The sequence below is a fragment of the Typopeltis vanoorti genome, chromosome 12 (assembly GCF_054136105.1).
Source record: "Typopeltis vanoorti isolate ZY-2024b chromosome 12, IOZ_Tvanoo_1.0, whole genome shotgun sequence".
Taxonomy (NCBI): Eukaryota; Metazoa; Arthropoda; class Arachnida; order Uropygi; family Thelyphonidae; genus Typopeltis; species Typopeltis vanoorti.
In genome coordinates, this window is record NC_143560.1 from 18,889,264 (window position 1) to 18,910,857 (window position 21,594).

Genomic DNA, 21,594 nt, shown 5'->3' on the forward strand with positions numbered 1-21,594 from the left:
ATGTTTGTCATTTATTATAATTCAAATTTATTAAAATATACATACCTTTATAATTATTTATGTTTGGTTGAATGAAATAGTATTATAGCTTTTACCAAATATTCCCCTTTCTGACACACTTAATTTACTGAAAAATGATTCCCCCCCCCCCTCCCTGACATTATTAAACTTTTTAATATTGCTATTCAATACTGGTAGCTTCTTTTGGAAGAGTACCATACATAAACATATAGAAGGTACTTCTATGGATTCCTTCTTCCCCCCTCCCCGGGCCAATTTCTATATGAAGCATTTTGAAAATCATGCTCTTGATACTGTCGGTCTGAAACCTATTTGGTTAAGATATATTGAAGATGTGTTCTCTGTTTGGGTAACACTGCTCAGACAGCTTAGACTCTTTCCTCTTCCACCACAACAGTGAGCACCCCCAGAATCCAGTTCACTATTGAAAAATAAAATAACAATGCCTTGCTTTTTTAGATACTTGAATCATATGTGTACCCAATGCCGCCCTTTCTTTTGCAATTTACAAAAAACCCACCCGCACAGGTAGATACATACATAACCTTTCCCACCTTCTCATCAATTCTCAACTTCTCAACAATATGGGTGTCAACAAAGCCTCCAACCTCTGTTCCACCCAAGCTTCTCTTACAGCAGAACTTGCCTTTATTTGCCAAACCTTCCTGTCTAATTGTTATAATGACAAAAAAATATACAAATTATCTGTCCCTTCCACCTCCTCACATCCTTCTCAACATGAAAGACTACAGTAATGCCATTATCATTCTCTATATACAGGGCACCTCAATAAAAATAGCCAGAATTTTGAAGAAATATAATCTACACTGCTTTCAAACCTCACTTGAAGCTGACTTTCTTTCTCTGCTCTCATAAGGATCCCTTCCTCTCCTCTCTCTATTCAAAGTGTTTACAAGGTTCCTTGCTCTTGCAACTTATCATATTATGGTCATAATGAGAGATGTGCTAACATTTGCCTAGAAGAACACAAAAAATACATCTGATCCCACAACTATGGTCATTCAGTTCTGATAGACCATGCCTTGTGGATACCTTGCACAGAATCAGATGGAAGAAAACTATCATGCTCCATCACAGTAAATACAAACTTGAAGACTGTGGAAGACTTTTTAGAATCAGTAGCAGATTTAAAAAACCACCCTAATCTTAATAAATATGATTCTGTTAAACTTCCTAAGATTGGGAAACTAATTCTAAGGCCTCCTGCCCAACATCTAAGACTAGCCAACAGCACCTATAAAAGGTGTCCTTTATAAGACTTTAGTCATCATTTAGTCTAATTTCATTTCTTCCACCTATTGTTTTTTGTGTTTTTGTGTGTGTTATTACAATTTTAACATTGTATTCCTGAAGATGTCTCTGTGATAGAGATGAAACACCGAAACAATTAAACTTGCTATTTAATTATTTCTCTTTGTGCTGTAATTATTCCATTAAACTATCATGAATGAACATTCTGCTCTTGCTATTGCATTATAATTACAATAATTGCTTTAAAGTATCATTTGTTTTGTTTTTCTGAATATATTTAGATGAAAGCAAAAATTTACACAGTTTCTTGCTGTAGCAATTTTTGTAGTGATGCATAATGTTGGACAAAATTTCATAGATTTATTTCACAAATATGAAAAGTGACAGAACAACATACAGGTCACCATGGAAAAGTCAGCATTTTGAACTAGTTAACCAGATTTGGTTATGGATATCACAACAGGAAATAGATCAGGATGACTGGAACACATTTTCATAGATTAACTGTTCTGCTGCAGAATTTGATTCTGTGACAGTCTGATTGTTGCAGAATCAAAAACAGACAGTTACTTTTCTATCAACCAAGCAATTATTCACATTATGGAGTGTATAACACAAGAAATCATAATTACAGTGCTCCAAAAAAAAGTGGAATATCTTCTGCAGATACCTCATCATAGGAAGCTCGGCCAAGATTCAGAAGGGCTCATTCTGCAATCAGATCCAAAAGGAGACTAGATTCAGTTTACTTTTTCTATAACTAGATCAACTCATACCAAAATGCTCTGGGACAAAATCCAGTAAATGATATATTGCCCATTCACTTTCAGTCCTGGAACATTAGAATATGGAAAGCAGTTGAAGTAAGAGAATGTTATCAAAAGAGTGGTGACTTTGTCTTACTCCCTTAAAAAAATCTGTACAAGTAAAGAGCTAAGAATTGTTTTGTTTCATTACTGAGCAAGTGCTGCTGGACCAAATGATTGATATCTCTCATTGCTTTCCATAGATCAGTTGCTTTACCTCAGCAGTAGAATTGAAGATGATTTTATTCCTGGCAATGAGCAGTCATTATTGGCTTCACAGACCCAGGTAAGTATCCAAAAATCCCCAAAACTTAATTGCCCAGTATCTCTGAACTACTGTTTCTACATTTGAGGAAACTAGTTAATTCTTATCTTTTATTGTTTATGGAAAGCTATTGCATGTTGAAAAATAATAATTTTTTTTTCAACATACAGTAGCTTTGCTTCTTCAAAATCATTGTATATATGATCTTGTTTGATCGTTTAGTTGGAGTGGAGGCATCCATCAGAGATGCTTTCCAAAAAAATGAGCATTTAATATTGGATATCTATCATGTGGAAAAAGTATATAATGCTGCCTTGGAATTTGGTGATTAATAAAAATTCACATACACTTTTATATTAGATGGAAACTCCCCATTTTTCATCAAAATTTTTCTGTCTAATCAAACTCAAGTCTGAATGAGGTCTATTCATGGTGATGAGGATATATTGGGAAGGATTCAGAGAAGACTAAGGTTGTAACTGGTCTTTGTGATGCTGGATATGAGGAGAGATTGAGAGAATGCAGTTTGCAAAGCCTTGTGAATAGAAGGAAGAGAGGGGATACGATTGAGATATTTAAGTTGATAAAGGATTGTTACAAGGTTACCATAGAAGAAATTTTTTGTAGAATGGAAGAAGGGGGTGTGTGTGTGTGGAGGTGGTGGGGGTAGAACAAGGAGACATACCTGAAAGCTGTATAAGGAGAGTGTGAGCAGGAGTATAGTTAGTAGTTACTTTGCATGGAGAGTGGTTGGTAAGTGGAATGCATTGCCTGACATTGTGGTGAATGCAGATACATTGAATGTGTTTAAAGCACAGTTTGATGGACTTGTGTGTAACAGCATCTACTTCCATCAATGAGTCTTTTGACTCCATGGAGGTCTGATGTTCATAATAATGATTCTCTTCCCAAGAAGGTATTTCACAAGGTTCTGTATTAATTGTCACACTGTTTAATCAAAATTAACTCAATAACATATCAGCTTTCTTTTAACTAAGCATTGTCCTCTGTGGTGTTATAATCTGTTGTCAATTTTTAATATGGTGTCACTGTATGGAAACTCATTGACCATCTTTCCACCTGGTGCTTGCAAATGAATTTAAGCTCTTACCAGAAACTATTTGTGTGCACTTTTGCTACAAACAGTCTTCATCTGATCCAGAACTAAGAATAATTTCAAGGAAGTTAACTTCTTTGAAACTCATATTTGATTTTAAAAAAAATTAATATTCCTATACCAAATATGCCAACTGAGAGATAAGTGCCATGGGGCATAGAACATTCTTCGGATTATATTTCCATCTCTTGAGGTGTAATCATTGTGCCATGCACTGGATTTGCGATGCATTTATCCATTTGAAACTAGATTATTGGTTTCAGGTTTATGACTAAGCTACAAACAGATATTTTAATGGTCAAATCTTTTCCACCATCAGCAAAAAATACTGTACCGAGCACATATCAAACATTGCCTATTCCTAGTCTTTGTGTTGAAGCAAATGGATCATCATTGTCATTTTGACACCAGCAGCTGTCCCTGCAAGATGCAGATAAAATGAAATCTCTGCCAAACCATCCTGCATAGACAACTATTTTTTGTATATGTTGAGTCTTGGTTGCCTTGCTGTACTAAACAACCACAATTACTATTGTCTAACCATTTTAGACTAGCATTTTATTATTGTTCTGTGAATTGAGTTTTATTTTAATGTGACACTCCTCCCACATGGTGGACATGATTCCTGAGTCTTTTTTCAGTCTGCTATTAAGGTGTAATGAATGTGTTTTGTCACTAATCTTTAATTTTGTGCTGAATAAAATGTCCAGATAGTTTTGATAGAACATGTTAGATCATTCACTCTCCTCCACTGTCAATAGATTTTATTTGTGCAGATACATTAAATTATATTTAATTTATAATAAATAATAAAGATATAATAATAAGAATAATATATAATAAGAAAAATATATAAAAATAATATATAATAAGAAAAATATATAAAAATAATATATAATAAGAATAATAAATTCATCTGATTAAATTATAAAAAAAAATGATGAATAAATTAATTTTGTTAATTAAAGTATTTATTAATTCATACAGGGGTCAAGAGAAGCAGCAGTGGAATGTCATTTGTTTTCGACAGGTAATTAAGGATGGAGTTATATGCTGTGATGCGAGTTTTGTTCTTTCAGTGAATCTTTCTGTTTCAGAGATTCCGAAAAGTAAATATTCTGATATTTCCCTTCATAAATTACAGTTATCTTTAAAGAAATTCTTTAGTTATAAAATAAGATGCATGAAAGAATGTCATTGAAAAGTTCACACATACCAGATACAATACTTCTGAATTTCAGTGATCTGGTCATGCTGGGGAAAAAATAAATTTGTTGGTAATTAACTTGAAGGGTTTTCTTGATAGAATGTACTGTTACAAAGCCAGTTTACATGTTAACACATATCATCATCAACAACAACTTTCTTCAGTCCACTGCTGGATGAATGCTTCTCCATACTTCTTCCATTTTAGCAGGTCTTGTACATTCTCCACCATAAATGTCCATAACATCTTGTTATCTGATTGTCCCATCTTATCACTGGTCTACCTGGTTTCCAATAACCAGTTCTTGGTGTCCATTCTATTGTTCTTTGTCCATCTATTGTTAGATATGTTAGACACTGTTGTCACATATCCTCCCCAGTGCCATTTGTTGCCTTTTATTACTAAGGCAATGTCCATTACCTTTGTTTGCTTCCTTATCCAAGTGTTAATTCTTTTTATCTAACCGTATTCTCAAAATGGCTATTTACATGTCTTTTGTGTTGTTTTCAATTTTTCTAGGTTTTTTTTTTTTAGTCAGACTCCCAAGTTTCGCTACCATAGGTCATTGTTGGGAGTACACACTGGTTGTAAATATCTCTCTATAATGGTTAAAAATTTTCCATCCTGTTGTTATTCTAGTTAAATTTCATTATGAAGTTTATGATTGTTTGTAATGATTTGTCCTAGATATTTGTATGAATTCACTATTTCATTCTGAAGTATTTCCACTGTACATTATTTTTTATTTATCGATATTTATTTGGCCTGTATCCAGACTTGCTTTATTTAATTCAATAATCATGTGTTCTAGTTCTTTTGGTGATGTTGCTCGCTTAAGTATTCTTCATCAATATTTAGTCCTCTTTTCTCCCAGTTCAATTTTTTCATAGCATATTCATGACATCATCTGATGCGATATATTATCTATTATTCTGTAAGAAAAATATTCTCATGAATTGAGAAAAATGGCATTAAATTGCATGATAGGTGATCAATGTCTTGTTTTATATTTCTTAAGAACAGTTCATATGAAAAAAGTATTTAAAGTTTCTAAAGGTTCACTATAGCTCTATTCACTATAAATAATATTTCTATTAATTATAATAAAAAGCTAAATTTTGAGAGAAATAAATTATTAACATTGAAGATACATAATGAAATAGTTATGCACATTATGTAAGGAAAAAATAAAAGTTAGTGTGGATTACCCACGATAAGTCTTCTGACTCCATTAAAATACCTATGTAATAATTAATTATTAAAAATTATAGAAACAACTACCGTGTTAAAGTAAAACTTCAGTTTAATATAAACCAAAATAATCACTTGACCTTCATATCAAGATCATCATCTGGAGCATACACATATATACAAAAAAGCAAGCTAATTACAATCTATATGATATGCTACAGTAATCTGGTCAACCATTAAAACTTCTGGCCTGACCTCTGGTGGAAAAAAAAAAATTACTGTATCAAAGCTAGAGTCCTGTTATTATTATCTATTTGGTTACAAATCATTAAGAGATATATTAAGCTAAAGAGTAACATGCTCTCATGCAATTACTCATATAAATTAAAACAAAACAGTATAGATGGTAGTCAATAAGAGTTGAAATTATTGCTTAGAGTCTTAAAACAAGGGTTTGGGGCAAAGCTTAAAGAACTAAGGGGAGGCTGAATATATGCTATCCAAATTCTTGGGATTTTTATACCACCATTATTGTTAAGATTACGATGGTTGATCAAAATTTCACAAGCTTTAAATTTGCATTTATACCAGGTTTTTGTATGATATAAAATAGGTACTTTTCTGATTTGATGTAAGGTGTTAAGAGCATGATCTGTGAGGCCTGCTTCACCAAAATTGTTAAATTTAATGTGTTGTTTGTGTTCTTTTCTGCGGATATGAATTGTACATCCAGATTCGCCAATATAAGGTAAGTTACAGGTGCAGAGGATATGGCAATGGTTAAATTCAGCCAGGGCCCTCTTAGGAACGGCCCCGAAACTTTTTTATGCACCAGACCCAGACCTGGAACATTTTTCTGTTTTGTGACTTTTCTCCCTTTATGGTAATTAAGCCTAACACAAAACAGACAGCAATGGCAGTTAAAACCAGGAAAAGCTGCCAGTATAGATGATATCAGAAACGAGATACTAAGGAATCTGGAAGAAAAGGCAACAGAGTGGTTGTTAGGATTTTTCAACTTTTGTTGGAAATTTGCTAAAATACCCAGCATATGGAGGCAAACGAAAGTAATACCTTTTGAAACTGGGTAAACCTGCTGAGGATCCAAAGAGCTACAGACCTATAGCTCTCCTATGCACAACACTGAAGCTGTATGAGAGGTTAATCTGAACAGACTAAGTCCAGAAATAGAGAAAGTGCTGATAAAAGAACAGGCAAGATTTAGACCAGGAAGATCATGCACTGGACAAGTATTAAACTTAACATAGTTTATTGAAGATGGCTTTGAAAGGGGGTTAGCAACAGGAGCTGTATTTATAGATTTGACAGCACATATGACACACTAAATCTTAGAAAGCTTATAGTCAAAATTTACAGCATGACAAACAGCATGACAAACACACGGTTAGTGGAGGGTTTGGGGCAAAGATATTTAGGTCGCTGCTGTTCAGCAGGATTTTCTTTGTTGCTTTTCAAGGAAAAAAGAGCAGATGGCATATCCAGAAAAATGGTCTACCTCAGGGAAGTGTGCTATCTCCCCTCCTCTTCAATATATGTACTAATGACCAACCTATAAACCCATGGTCAAGAACCTTCGTATATGCATATGACCAGGCAATAGCTTATCAAGCAAAATCCTTTGATGACATTGAGAAGCAGCTTGAGATAAGAGCTAGAAACCCTTACAGTTTACTATAAGGAAGGAGAGAGTTGAATATAGAATAGAATAGTGTGAAACTGGTCAGTTATCCAAATCCAACTTACCTAGGTGTTACACTAGATAGGACCCTAAATTATAAGTGACACATAGAGAAGACAGCGGCTAAAACTCAAATATAATAATATTCTGTAATAATGTAATAATATTCTGCACCGATTAACATCATCTCGGTGGGGTGCAAATCCACAAGTACTGCACATCCCTCTGCACTGGCATTCTGCTTATCGACAGCCGGGTATGCCAGCCCTGTTTTGGAAAGATCATCACATGTCAAAATTATTGATAAGGCTCTTAATGAAACATGTTGGCACATTACCAGTTGTTTTAAGCCTACAAAAATTGACCATCTATATTCACTGTCTAGTATTGCACCTCCTCACATCAGAAGGACTACACATGGTAGATATGATCGGAAACAACAACTAAATGATGAACGGCATCCTTTGTATGGACATGTTGCAGTACATAAGAGGCTAAGATCAAGGAAAAGTTTTATTCACTCAGTGGAGCCATTGGTTGATTCCATAAAAGCTACAAGGTTAACAATGTGGCAAGAACAATCTCCAGAGGCTCTGAACTTAAATGAATCTCTTCCTTCCGGCTTACATCTTGACTGGCAAAGATGGAAGACACTGAATAGACTTCGTTCCGAAATGGGCAGATCAAAGCAGAATATGACCAGATGGGACTACACAGACAATGACAACTGCTCATGTGGTGAAACACAAACTATGGATCATCTTCTACAATGCTGCTTAATAGACATTAATAGTATAAGTACCCAAGAAGATTTAATGCAGTGTAATGCAGCTTTAAAGTATATTAGTCACTGGATGACTGAAATTTGACATTTTATGTTTTTACTTAATATTTCATGCAAGTGGCATTTTTGTCTTTTAATGTATGCTTTTAATCACAATTCTTTTAATGTAATGCTTCATTAAATGTATGCATTTAATCATTTATATGTATGCTCTTACATTTTCTGTAGTTTGCACATGAAATAAATAAATAAATAAAAGATTGCACGACAGAAAGATAAAAGCAAGCTGACAATTGAGTTGAAATGCTAACTCTCTTCAACCGAATTCCAATAATATGTGAAACTGCCATAACAACATTCACCATATATATTTTTCTTAGTTTTAACACGTTCGATTGAATTTTATTGCTGCTTTGTGGCGAGCGAACTCACACACATCTAATTAATAACAATAGTTTTTAGTTAGATACTGTGTTTGGCAGTGCAGCATATGGTTTTGCTTGAGTCTGTACAGCATAGTTTCTGCATGAGGGGACATAAGATTCATTCATTAGTGTAATTTTTATCCCAGTTGTCTCTAATTGCACTATTTGTTGAGAAATATATTACACAGAGTGCTTTTACTTTATTCACTAACATAATAAAAGTACTTGTTTTTCTTTCCTCTGCGGTATAGTGGCTATTGGGGAAGGTGTGTTGTTTACCACGGGAGCAAGTTACTGTCGCCCTGACATGAACGTGCTTAAGCTTTTTTTCATGTGCAAGGTATATGTGAACCTTTTTCATTTCTTTTTTAGAAAAGTAAAATTAGGGGTGCAAGATATATATACGAGGGCGAGTTATATTCGGGTAAATATGATATTTCAACTATGGATAAGTACATTGGTACCTTCTTTAAACAGAAAAATAGCTCGGATGACAGTGATATTACAAAACGAGTTTGTAATGTGTAGTTTCTGAAGAGAAAGAGGTCTGTAAGGAATCCATAGAAACACGGAATTCCCATCAGTTGCAATGCGATAATATTAATATGCTGAATGAAAGGAAAGATTTGCTGACTTGCTGGACACGCGACCTGTGGATCGCATTCAAAGGCAAATGCAACTGGTTATTTTGTAGGAACATTTTTCTGTTTTGTGACTTTTCTCCCTTTACAGTAATTATGCCTATATTATTGTGTTATTATTCAACAGTTGTTTACAGTTTTGAATGTGTATATAAAGTAAGTATCAACAGTCACCTGATTACGAATGCATGATGAAAGGGATGGGGAAATTTGGAGCTTCCCCGGATAGCATCCACAGGTAAATACAATTGGTTATTTTGTATAGGACCCCAGAACTTATTCTTTCAGAATTTAACCACTGGGATACAGTATACTCCAGGGTGGGCTAATGGGGGTGTGGAGAGGATCCTTAGAGGAGTTGAATATGTTTTTTAATTTTATAGGTGGTTTAAAAGTAACATTAAGATTATAATGATGTAGAATTCTATTTATCTTATCTGATAATCCTTTAATGTATGGGATAGCTATGGTTTTACTGTAATCTGTATTATCAGGTAACCAAAACGTTTGTGCAGTTTTTCATAATAAAAATTAAGCAACTGCAGAAATGTCCATAAAATGTTTTATTCATTAAAATAAGCACTTTCACAATCTACAACTTTTTCCCAATGAGATACAAGTATGTAAATTCCACTTTTATAAAACGTTTCATCTTTAGAAGTACTGTGCAACCACAGAAGTGAGAGCCATCGCTGGCAGATTGCCAAGAAGAGTCAATTCATATTGAAGGGGAGAAAGGAATAAGGTAATGTACCAATTCGTCACCAGCACACGAAATCACGTGCTGTATATATAAAATTTTCCAACTGTTGTACAAGCAAAATAGTTATCACTTTAAAAACTAGAATTTTCATAAAAGAAAAGCTAATTTTCCGACATATAATACTAAACACTCATCCCATGAAATGCATTGATTACTCTGTTATCAGAATGGATTCGCCTTCTGCCATGCACAGAAGTGTCGAAGGATCTATCATCCATGGTCACACAGTAATAAACTTAACAACCTCCACTTCAATCTCTGTTTTATTGCGAAATTATCTATTTCACGTGTGATTGTCTAGTACCAATTTGTAGTGGACAATGCGCTCCAGTCCACCACACACAAAGCATAGTCTTCTGAAGATGAAGCAGTGCCTTTGAAGTGTGTGGTAGTGGATCGTTTGGTGACAACCAATGATAAGTGTGCTTCCTGTTAGAGCACAAGATCCATTTTTCATTACAAGTGAGCAAGTAATCCAAAAATTGCTTGTTTGTATGACATGAAAGAAGAGAAGAACAAATTGATAGCCTTTGAAGTTTATTGTCATCTGATAATGCATGTGGAACCCATTTGCTAAGCTTCCATGATTTTCTCAGATGAGCAAGTGTAAACGAATTGTTTCACCACTCACATTAAACATTTGTGAAAATTCTTGACATAATTATTTTCAACCATCACACATAATTCTTTCTTATCAATAATACAGGATCTTCCTGAACATGGTGCATCTTCAAGCGATTCATCACCAGAAACAAATTTTTTAAACCATTTCTGTGCAGTATGTTCCACTACCATCTTTTCCAAATGCCATACACATATCTTATGAGACGCTTCTGAAGCCTTCGAGCCAAGTTTAAGTTCATAAAGCAAACAAGCTTGAATTACACTAGGTTCAACTGACATTTTAAAAGGATTCAAAGTCACAGAAAAAGAGTACACCAAGTTAGAGTGCACTGATTGACTGACACATATCTGTGCCTTATGATGCACATAAAATTGCACTCTGCAAACCATTAAAAAATAAAACAAGTCACTGCAGCGAACTCTATCGAAAACTGCACAAACTTTTTTTGGTTACCTGATCGAAGAATCTCAGTTGTGAAGATACTTCACATGCACTTTTTCTTATGCTTGAGTATGAGATCTAAAACAAGAATATAATTATAGAAGAATATCTATTATAATTTATTTGATAACCAAGTAAAAAAAAGTTTTACATGTCTAATCCAGAATATTTTAATAATAAGGTGATAAACCTTTTTACTACTTGTATGTCTGGCATCCCACTGATGAGACCTCAATAAAGGTCAAAACCATTTTGGGTAGGGGCCTTTCCCATAATGCAATGTGCAGTATACTCTTCTGAAAAGAAGTGTGTTTTGCATTATTAGATAGTGAGGTAGTTGATGTTGCGTTAGCAGCTTCTCTATACACATAGCCTAGTCATGTCATGAAGATACTTCACGTGCAAACTTTGTTTCCTTACTTTTAGGTAGAGGATTAATCCGTAATGCAATTGGAAGAACAATGGTATATTGCACCCTTCATATGGAAAAGACGTAAGTTTGATTCTCATCGTTACGAAAGGAATCTATATATGTCCTTTCTTTTAGGGTTACACGGTGACCAGCATTCATTTTAAAAATTTTATGGAATTTACAACCATGTTAAAAAAACTTTTTTTATTATCCTGACGTTTCGATCTTCACATCAAGATCATCATCTGGAGCGTACATAAGTATACAGAACAAGCTGAGTTTCATCATTAACTGTAAGCTAGAGAAACAATGATTTGATCACATGTTATTCTACTGACGTGACCTCTGGTGAAAAAAAATATATATATATATAAAAATAAAATAAAATAAAATAAAAAATAAATGTTTACATCAAGCTAAATTCTATTTTTACAATGATAGGGATAAACATTCTTTTAGATGGTTTTCTTTCAGAAACAATTGGTGTCCTATTTTTAGTATTACAATTCTTATTTTTGATTTACAATACTGGATTTTCTACAGTCCTGTTTATAGTTGTTCTTGGTGAGGAAGGTCGAATATATACCTTCCAAATGTTTGGGATTTTTAAACCATCATTGTTGTTCAGATTGGGGTGGTTGCTGATAATCTCACAGGCTTCCTTGAATTTCCGTTCATACCATGTTCTAGTGTGATGTTGACAGCTGGTGGTTTTCCAGTCAATTCTGTGTAAGGTATTCAGGGCATGATCAGAAAGGCCAGCTTCACCATAATTATTATATTTAATGTGTCGTTTATGTTCTTTTTGTCTAATAGGAATAATGCGTCCTGTTTCTCCTATATATGGTATGTTGCAAGTACAATAGATCTGGTATACTCCAGGGTGAGCTAGTGGAGGGAGTGGGTCTTTGGATGAGTTGAGTAAGTTTTTTAATTTTGCAGGAGGTTTAAAGGTGGCTTTGAGGTTGTACTTTTGTAGTACCCCCTGTTTATTTTGTCTGATATTCCTGTAATGTAGGGAATGGTTATAGTTTTACTGTAGTCTGGTTTGTCTTTGTTTTTTATTGTGGTTTTGTAGAGAATTTTGTTTATAGTATTTTGGCTGTATCCGTTTTTTTGTAGGTTATTACTGATAATTTTAAACTCGTCTTTCAGTGTCTGTTCACTGGAACAAATCGTCTGAGCTCTGTTTTTTAGCATGTTGATGACACCTAGTTTTTGTGTTGGGTGGTGGTATGAGTTTATGTGTATATATTCCCGTATGTGTCGGTTTTCGGTAAACAGTGAAGGAAAGATTGCCCGAGGGAAGACGTGTGACAAGTGTATCTAGAAATGGAAGTGTGTTGTGTTTTTCGATTTCAATTGTGAACTGTATGCGTTTGTGTTGTTTGTTTAGGTGGCTAAGGAATGTGTCTAATGTCTGGCGGCCATGGGACCAGATCGCAAAAACATCGTCAACGTATCTAAGCCAGACTTTGGGTTTTAGAGGAGAGGAATCTAGGGAAAGTTGCTCAAAATGTTCCACGTAAAAGTTAGCAATAGGGGGGGGGATAATGGCGAGCCCATGGCTGTGCCTTCTTTTTGTAAGTAGAAGGCGTTTTGCCATACAAAGTAACCCGACCATAATACATGCACAAAAAGCGCCGTGATATCTGGAGGGAATTTGTTCTGTAGGAGAAGGATTGTGTCATTGATTGGGACATTTGTAAATGTCCCAATCAATGACACAATTTGTAAATTACAAATGTCCCAATCAATGTTCTGTATACTTATGTATGCTCCAGATGATGATCTTGATGTGAAGATCTAAACATCGGGATAATAAATAAAGTCTTTTAACACGGTTGTAAATTCTATGAAATTTTATGAAATTCTATATATGGGTTTTGTCATTTGAAGGTGAGCTAGCCAATCTCATATGGAGGTGGAGTTTTTTCTCCCAGAAACTCAGGTTTTTCAGCAACACACACAATTTGCAGACAAAAATATCATTTGTAGCAGTGACGTGCAGTAGATGGTGTGAATGGTAGTTGTGTGTAGTAGGAGAAGTAAGTAGTAGGGGAGAGTCCTTGCAATGAGTCCTTGGACTCCTTGGAGGTGTCATGTAATAATAATAATTAATGCATTAATATCATTTCTTGTCTATTATTTAATTGATATTATAGGTGTTGAAGTGTCCTCTACTCAGTTTTTTATGTATCCACCTTGATTATGGATGCATTTTTTACCTGTGCTGATCCCAAACTTCAAAAGCATTCTGGAAAAATGCATAAGCATTACTTTAAAGCACACTATCTCTTTTTAGTTTGTCATCTCACTCTTACAGTAATATCCATACAGCTGAATGTGGATTAATAAATAAATAAAAGAACCTTTGGGACTAAGTTATTTCTATAGAATAGATGCAAAAGTATTTTTCAGTCAAACTTCAGTTAATCAAAAAGGAAAGGATAACGTTTAGTTTTAATATGTATGTAAACATTTACTAAAAGTATAATGATAAGAATTATTTCTTGTCATTGGAAATGTGTTTATAATGTTAATAAAGGAAATATTTATTTAGTTATGACTTATTGCAAACTATTTAATTGCAATATTTATTTGTAAAAAAGGACATGGTTCAAATTTAACTTTTGTAACTTAAACCTGAGAGAATAAACTGTTGAACTTCCCAATGATATTTTTGCACTAGTAAAGATCTGTAGTCTTGTTTACATAATAAGCAATGATTTTGCTTTTTTGCTGCCACATTATTTTTCTGTGCCAGGCAGTAATGCTCTTGTACAAGAAGTTTGTACTTCCGAAGAGGAAGTTGATATAAAAGAGAGAGAAAAATAATACAGCTGTTGTGCAGATTAAACAGAGAATACATTCTGAAAGTTGGAATTTTAAGGAAAAAATAAATAGAGTTCAAAGGAATTCTTAAGCCAAAACAAAAAAGCTGGAAAGAGCATTATGAGGGAAACAAAGTTACTCCAAAATAAATGAATTTCTTTCAAAACTAAGTTGGAGTCTAGCAAAAGTGATAATAATTTTATAGTTTTTTCTGAAGTAATGGATAGTTACTTTTGATACATTAAGCAGTAAAATTCTAGTTAAACATTGCAAATTAGAAAGTAATGAACACATTTTGTAATGCAAGGATAAGGACAAGGTTTCCAGAAGAAAAATGGGAACTTTAAATGATCTTGGTATTCCAAAGATATAGAAAAAAGGAACTTATATGCTAAAGAAGGCACGAAAGAAAAATATTTTGCTTGGAAAGGTTGCGCACAAATTATTATTATTATTTTTTTTTTTTTTTTCAAAGAAAAACAGGTATGAGCTAAGTAATTATATTTTAATGGCAATTATTGACAGCAGAAATAAGTTTGAAGTTAACTGCCTTTGTGTGTTCTCATCAAACCTGTGATCTTGAAGAGAAGAAAATAGATCTTGTGTGATATTTCTTTGTCTAATGTTAAGTTTATGGGCACTTTTCTCTTTAGAGTATGTTTTAATTATACAGTGGAATTGTCTAGTGCTTGCAAAACAAACATTTTATGCACATACATACCTATAAAAAAAAACTAAATCTATACTTATATTATTTGTTTGAAAATAAAGATATTAATTTTGAAATTTATTTGTCTCTCATGCAATCTCTTAAGTTAACTTATTTTTATATTAAAATCCCAAATCTGAATCTGTGATATTAACTGTAATAAACCACTAATTAATTAATTGGTGGTTTATTTCACTAAAAAATTAATAAGCCACTCTAGTATATATCCTTCTCCTCCATCTAGGATGGGTTGAGTCCCCTCCTAATGAGAGGTTACTGGTGTATCAATGCAGCCTGTTCTCCACTCTTCTGCTGCATTCCTTAAGGACGATATTCTTGGGGCCGGTTTGCCTGTTTGCAGAATGAAAAACTCTGCTGTCCAGGTCCAAGACCGGCTAACCTGACTATGGCTGAGGAAGATCCTTAAGCTCCTCACGTTGTCGATGAGAATCGAACCTAGGACACTCCTTCCCCAGGCATACGCAAAGTGCATAGCCACTAGGCTAACCATGCAGACTCTAGTATATAACACAAGGACAATAAATTATATTCTTCGTTTCACCCTTTATTCAAAGTTTGTGCATGAAGTCACTTCACAACTGGGCTACTTGTATATATATATATATATAGAGGCTAATGACTTCACATCAATTGCCTTAGAATCACATAATGCAATGCACATACCTTATGGACATGTATAATGTTATGCATTGTGGGAATAGCTACTGCCCAGATCTTTTTCTACCTTTATTGGGGTCTTATCAGTGGGAGACAGACCGAGAAGTGACACCAAAGTTTGAAGTAATGCAGAAGTCATATTTCCATATATAAGTAGCCAAAAAGTGTCACACTTATTACTGAAATACTCTGGATGAGAGGTAGATGTTGAAAAATTTTTTCACTTGGTTATACTATAAATTAAAGATGCCAAGAAATTATATTCTTGGTTTCATCTTTTATCCAAGTGTAAGCAAACAAAGTTTGCACATGAAGTCACCTCACGTCTGGGCTACTTGTATATAGAGGCTAATGACTACATCAGTCTTAGTATCCCATAATACTATGCATTGTGGGAAAGGCCACTACCTAGACTGTTTTTGACCTTTATTGAGATATTATCAGTGGGAGCCAAACCCAGAAGTGATACCAAGGTTGAAGTAATGAAGGAGTTGTTAAGTGACTTCATGCACAATCTTTGTTTGCTTACTCTTGAATAAAGAATGAAACCAAGAATATAATTTCTTGGTATCTTCGATTTATAGTATAACCAAGTTAAAAGAAGTTTCTACACAGGAACAAAGAACAGTCCATGTTTGTTCAAATTTTATTCACTAGTCTTATAAAGTAAAACTCCCTTGACTTTCAGAATAAAAGTTGAAAACCTTTTGCTATAAATGGATAATATAATATGAATTAAATATTTTCAGAATGTCCCCAGTGTATTGGATGGGAGAAAAATACCAACCATAAATTAGGTCCTAGAGTTGTTAATCTTAGTTCAGCAATGGATCCAAGAAAGTAAGCCTCTGTAATTCATATATATATATATAGTAATACTGTTGATAATCCATTTTCTATTAGTCCTTTATTTCAAATTACTGTCTGTGAGATTGCATTTACTAAATGAAAAATGGTTATAATAGCTCTGTATAGTGCTATTCAGTAAATTATTTCTGTAGAAATAAATACATTTATTTGTTATTTTGGAATGTTTTTAGACTCATCAGCCTACTAAACATTTCACCAAGCACTGACATCATTTGGTAACCTATTCTACTCATCCTCTACTCTCCAGTCAAAAATCCTTATTATTATTATTACCCAAGACCCCATGGAGTCAAAGACTCATCTAGGAGGTCCTTTTATCAAGCACACAGCTCATCATACTGTGCTTTAAACACACTCAAATTCTCTGCAGACACCACGCTTTCAGGTGTCTGCAGAGAATTTGAGCATTCCAATCATTCACAACTCTGCATGAAAAAAACCTGCTTCTCACTCCCCTACTCACACCCTCTTTATACAGTTTCCAGGAATGACCTCTGGTTCTCTCCTGATCTCCCACTATTTTCTGTAGAACTTCTCCAACATTGATCCTATAACAACCCCTTAATAACTTGTAGGTCTCTATCATATCTCCCCTATTCCTCCTGTCCACCAGACTGCAAGTTGCATCTTCTCAATATTTCCTCATACTCGACATTCCAGAGGTTAGAAGCTACCTTAGTCAGTCGCCTCTGAATCCTTTCCAACATTTCTTCATCCTTCTGAAAACCAGGTGACCAAATCTGGGCACAATAGTCCATGTGTGGCCTAATCAAAGCCTTATACAATGGAACAACACTCATGCAATTCCAAGCTATAATCTCTAGTTTTCCCCACTAGTCATGCACTGAAAAAATTTTCCTTTATCAGTCCTGTAAATCTCTATGTAACTTGTATGTCTCTATCATATCTCCCCTCCTTCCCTTTTTACACCTTTCAAATAATTTTTGTAACCTACAATCTTCCACCTGTCCTCATCATATGGAGCATCTCATTGACCTGCAACCATTTTGGTCACTTGCCTCTGGTTCCTTTCTATCCCTTCCACATCTACAGAAACCCAGGTGATGAGATCTGTGTACACTAATGCAGATGGGGGGGGAGGAACTGTCTTAGTGCCATATAAAGAGGTATAATAACCTCCTTATCTCTGCTTGTCAGTATGTTGAATAACCAGGTAATCTTATGAGTTATTTTAGCTACTTTTTGCAATATAGTCTCAACTTTAACTTAGAATCCACCAGCACCCCCAAATCCCTAGTCTTATTAATTTCTTGCAGCCCATTTTCATCTGTATATTTATTGCATAGCCTATGTCATCCTAAAATGCATGACCTTACATTAAACTGCTACATTAAACTGACAGACATTCTCCTTTGCTCCTATTGTCAGTCTATATAAATCATTCTGTAGGATCTCTATATCTTTATTAACTATTGCTAAATTCAGTTTGCATCATCAGCAAACAATTAAATATTTTCCCTTAGATCATATATCATTAATTATTATTATTATTATATCACACCTCAAAGCAGTCTGAAGACTCATCGAGGGAGGGCACTCTACAATTCCCCATCTCCACCACTCAATCTGCCAACTACAGCGAACTGCATTGTCTATACCGATGCCATCTATTGCCCACCACCACCACCACTAGTATTTTCACAATCACAAATATCCATGCTCATGGCAGGATTCAAACCCACAGCCTTCTGGCTGGAGAGCAGATACATCAACCACTCAGTCAACCAGGCTGGCTAATTTAATGTATAAATTAAATAGTAGCAGTCCAAGCACAGAGCCTTTCAGCATAGCACTATTCAGATATCTTCTCATGGACTCTCCTTCATGACTTTGCAAAGCATTAATGCCTTTGCAAAGACCAATAGTATCATTATGTAGACATTCCCTTTATCCAATACAGATGTCACTATACTATAAAAAGTGAGTAAATTACTAAGTCATTACCATCCCTTCATTGACTGAGATGATCAATCAATAATTTGTTACCTCAGTCTTGGGGTTTATGTAATGGAATTATATAAACCTTAAAGCCATGTTTGTCTCACGTAAGTAACTTCTTGTTGAAGGTACCAGTTGTGTAGCACATTCTCATAATATGTAAATGTTGATAACTGTATCATAACTACATTCATATAAAGGTTTTGTAAATACAGCCATGAGAATTAGATCTATTTCTACATCTTCTTAGTTACATCTGTTACTGCAGTATCTTCACCTGATAATGCATCTTTGCAAAGTGATCACTCAGTAATTCAGCTATTTCATCTGCTTCAGTCACCTTCTTACCATCAGCATTCGTCAAAATTATTCTACCATAGTCATTCTTCCTTGTGATATTCTAAAAGAACTTTTTTGGGATTACCATTTGCTTGCTGAGCTAATTCCCCCTCACACTCTGATTTTGTGTTCCATAAAAGTTTCCCTTCTGGCCTGGATTTTGTACTGCTCAGCTTGTAGATCACTTTTATTCTATAAATTCCCCTCTACAAACTTTTTTTTGCAGCTTCTTAATGATGCTACTCATCCATTTAATTCCTGCTTGTTTATTCTTCTAATTCTAGAAATGCAGTCTTCCCCTACTTTCTACAAATACCATTTTCCATCTACTGCAGACATCTTGCCCCAGCAGTTTATTATGCCATTGCATAGCTCTAAGCAATAACCTGAATTTGCTGAATTTGTTATAATTAGCAGCCCTGAAATTCTGTACATAGTAGGTTTAATGCATCATAATTGTAGTTACCCTTAAATCCTCATAACAGTTACCATTTATTTATTTATTTTATAAGAAATTGTTATTACTGCTTTATATATATATATTTTACATTAATGTACATAATAAACACCTCACCATAGTTTAACATAATTATGTTAGTGAGCAGTTGTTTCTTTAGTGTTAAATTACAGGGTATCATTGCGGGTCTTGTTAGCCAAGTGGATTTTGTTTACCCACTAACAATCCATCCAGCAAGCTGCAGTTTGAATCTCACCATGAGCATGGATATTTGTAAACGCCTTTAGATAGGGAAATAAATTTCATTGTCACTCTTCTTATTGGAAGGCTGAAGTGGCTTTAAAAATTCCATATTTGGTTTGCTAGAGGTCTGGATTATGTGAGGGGGGGGGGGGAACCATCATCATTATTATTATCGTAATTCTCGTGGAAAGGCTTAGACGTTGGTTATGCATTTTTTACTAAGTAATTTAAGGAAATTACAATGTCAACTAGGATATACATTAAAATAAATTTTAATATACTTTAATATTTCGGCAACGTCACATTGCCATTTTCAAGAAACTTAAGAACAAGACATGTGCACGCAGGTACAACAAACAGTAAATGAGGAAGAAGCAGGAAGCTATTATTTCTCCTAAAGTCCTGATGGTGTCCCCTAGTGGGCAATGTTGGTATTCTTGGGCGATTGGGCTGAAGGTCTTCTGATGTAGGTTTCCCAAATTTGAGGCAGTATCATCCAAATTTGTTGCGGTTTGGATTGTTTCTTAGGGCTGAAGCTGATTCCATGAAAAGCCTTTCAAATTTGTATTTACTACGGTGTACTATCGTGGCTTTCTTCCACCGTATTCTATGGCAGGTATCCAGCGCATGATCAGCAAGACCAGAGTGGCTGTATTGGTGTTTATGGACTCCCAAAAATACATAAGGAAAATGTGCCATTACGTTCCATAGTGGATAGCATTGATTCCTTCACATACAAACTAGCTAAACATTTGGCCAAAGCTCTCTCACACTATACTGACAACACACCTTCACACATAAAAAAACTCAGCCCACTTCAAAGCTAGCATAGAGAACCTTGCACTCAAACACACTGACATAATGGTCAGTTTTGATGTCTCCTCCTTGTTCACAAATGTCCCACTCAAAGAATCCTTAGAACTAATCCAAGCTAAATTTCCTCCTGATATCAGCCCTTTTTCAGTTCACAATGAACTCAGGCTATTTTGTTTGCCAAGGAAAATTCTACAAACAAATAGAGGGGACACCATGGGTTCTCCACTCTCCCCACCCTTGGTAACTTTTATATGGAGACTTTTGAAGAGAAAGCCTTAAACTCTGCTCCACAAAAACCAACCATTTGGCTTCGCTATGTTGATGATTTGTTCGCTATTTGGCCACATAGCTCCGATGCACTTCTCTCCTTCCTAACACATATAAACAACCAACACCCCAGAATCAAATTCACTCTGGAAGAAGAAAAAAAACATCTGCCTTCCTTTCTTAGACACACTAGTCACCCGCCAGCCTGATGAAACCTTGGTTTTCTCAGTTTATAGAAAACTGACCCATACAGGCAGATACATTCACCAACAATCCCACCACCCCTCCTCGCAACAATATGGAGTCATTAAGACACTACACAACAGGGCTAAACTTATCTGTTCAAATGACAATGCTCTAACCACAGAAGTAAACCACATTCTCAACACTTTCTCAGCCAATGGCTAACCCCCCCCCCCCCAAAAAAAAATCCAAAAAATATTGAAACCAGTAAACCACAACCCCCCACCCCCTCACAACAAGGATTACTCTAAATCCATCATCGCCATACCCTATATCCAGGGCACCTCGGAAAAAATTACAATAATTTTAAAAAAACATGACTTAACTTCTTGTTACAGACCCTATAAAAAATTGGCATCCCTTATCCGCTCTACTAAAGACCAGCCTCCCACCCCTAGACCTACCTGGTGTATACCAGGTCCTTTGCAGCTGTAAGCTGTCCTACTTTGGCCAAACAGGCAGGACAGCCAATATCAGAATTTCAGAACACAAGGACTACATCCGGTTTC

The 21,594-nt window shown here is 34.9% G+C and overlaps 1 protein-coding gene across 5 annotated transcripts in view; it reads left to right on the top strand.

The window, feature by feature from the left end:
• Atg7 (Autophagy-related 7) overlaps positions 1-21,594 on the top strand; it is a 350,749-nt gene that overhangs the window by 169,400 nt on the left and 159,755 nt on the right. For all 5 annotated transcript variants that reach the window (XM_090402077.1, XM_090402076.1, XM_090402073.1 and 2 more), the window contains 2 exons: positions 4,469-4,590; positions 16,641-16,731. In XM_090402077.1, the coding sequence (XP_090258203.1) occupies positions 4,469-4,590; positions 16,641-16,731 (213 nt within the window). The remainder of the gene's footprint in view (positions 1-4,468; positions 4,591-16,640; positions 16,732-21,594) is intronic.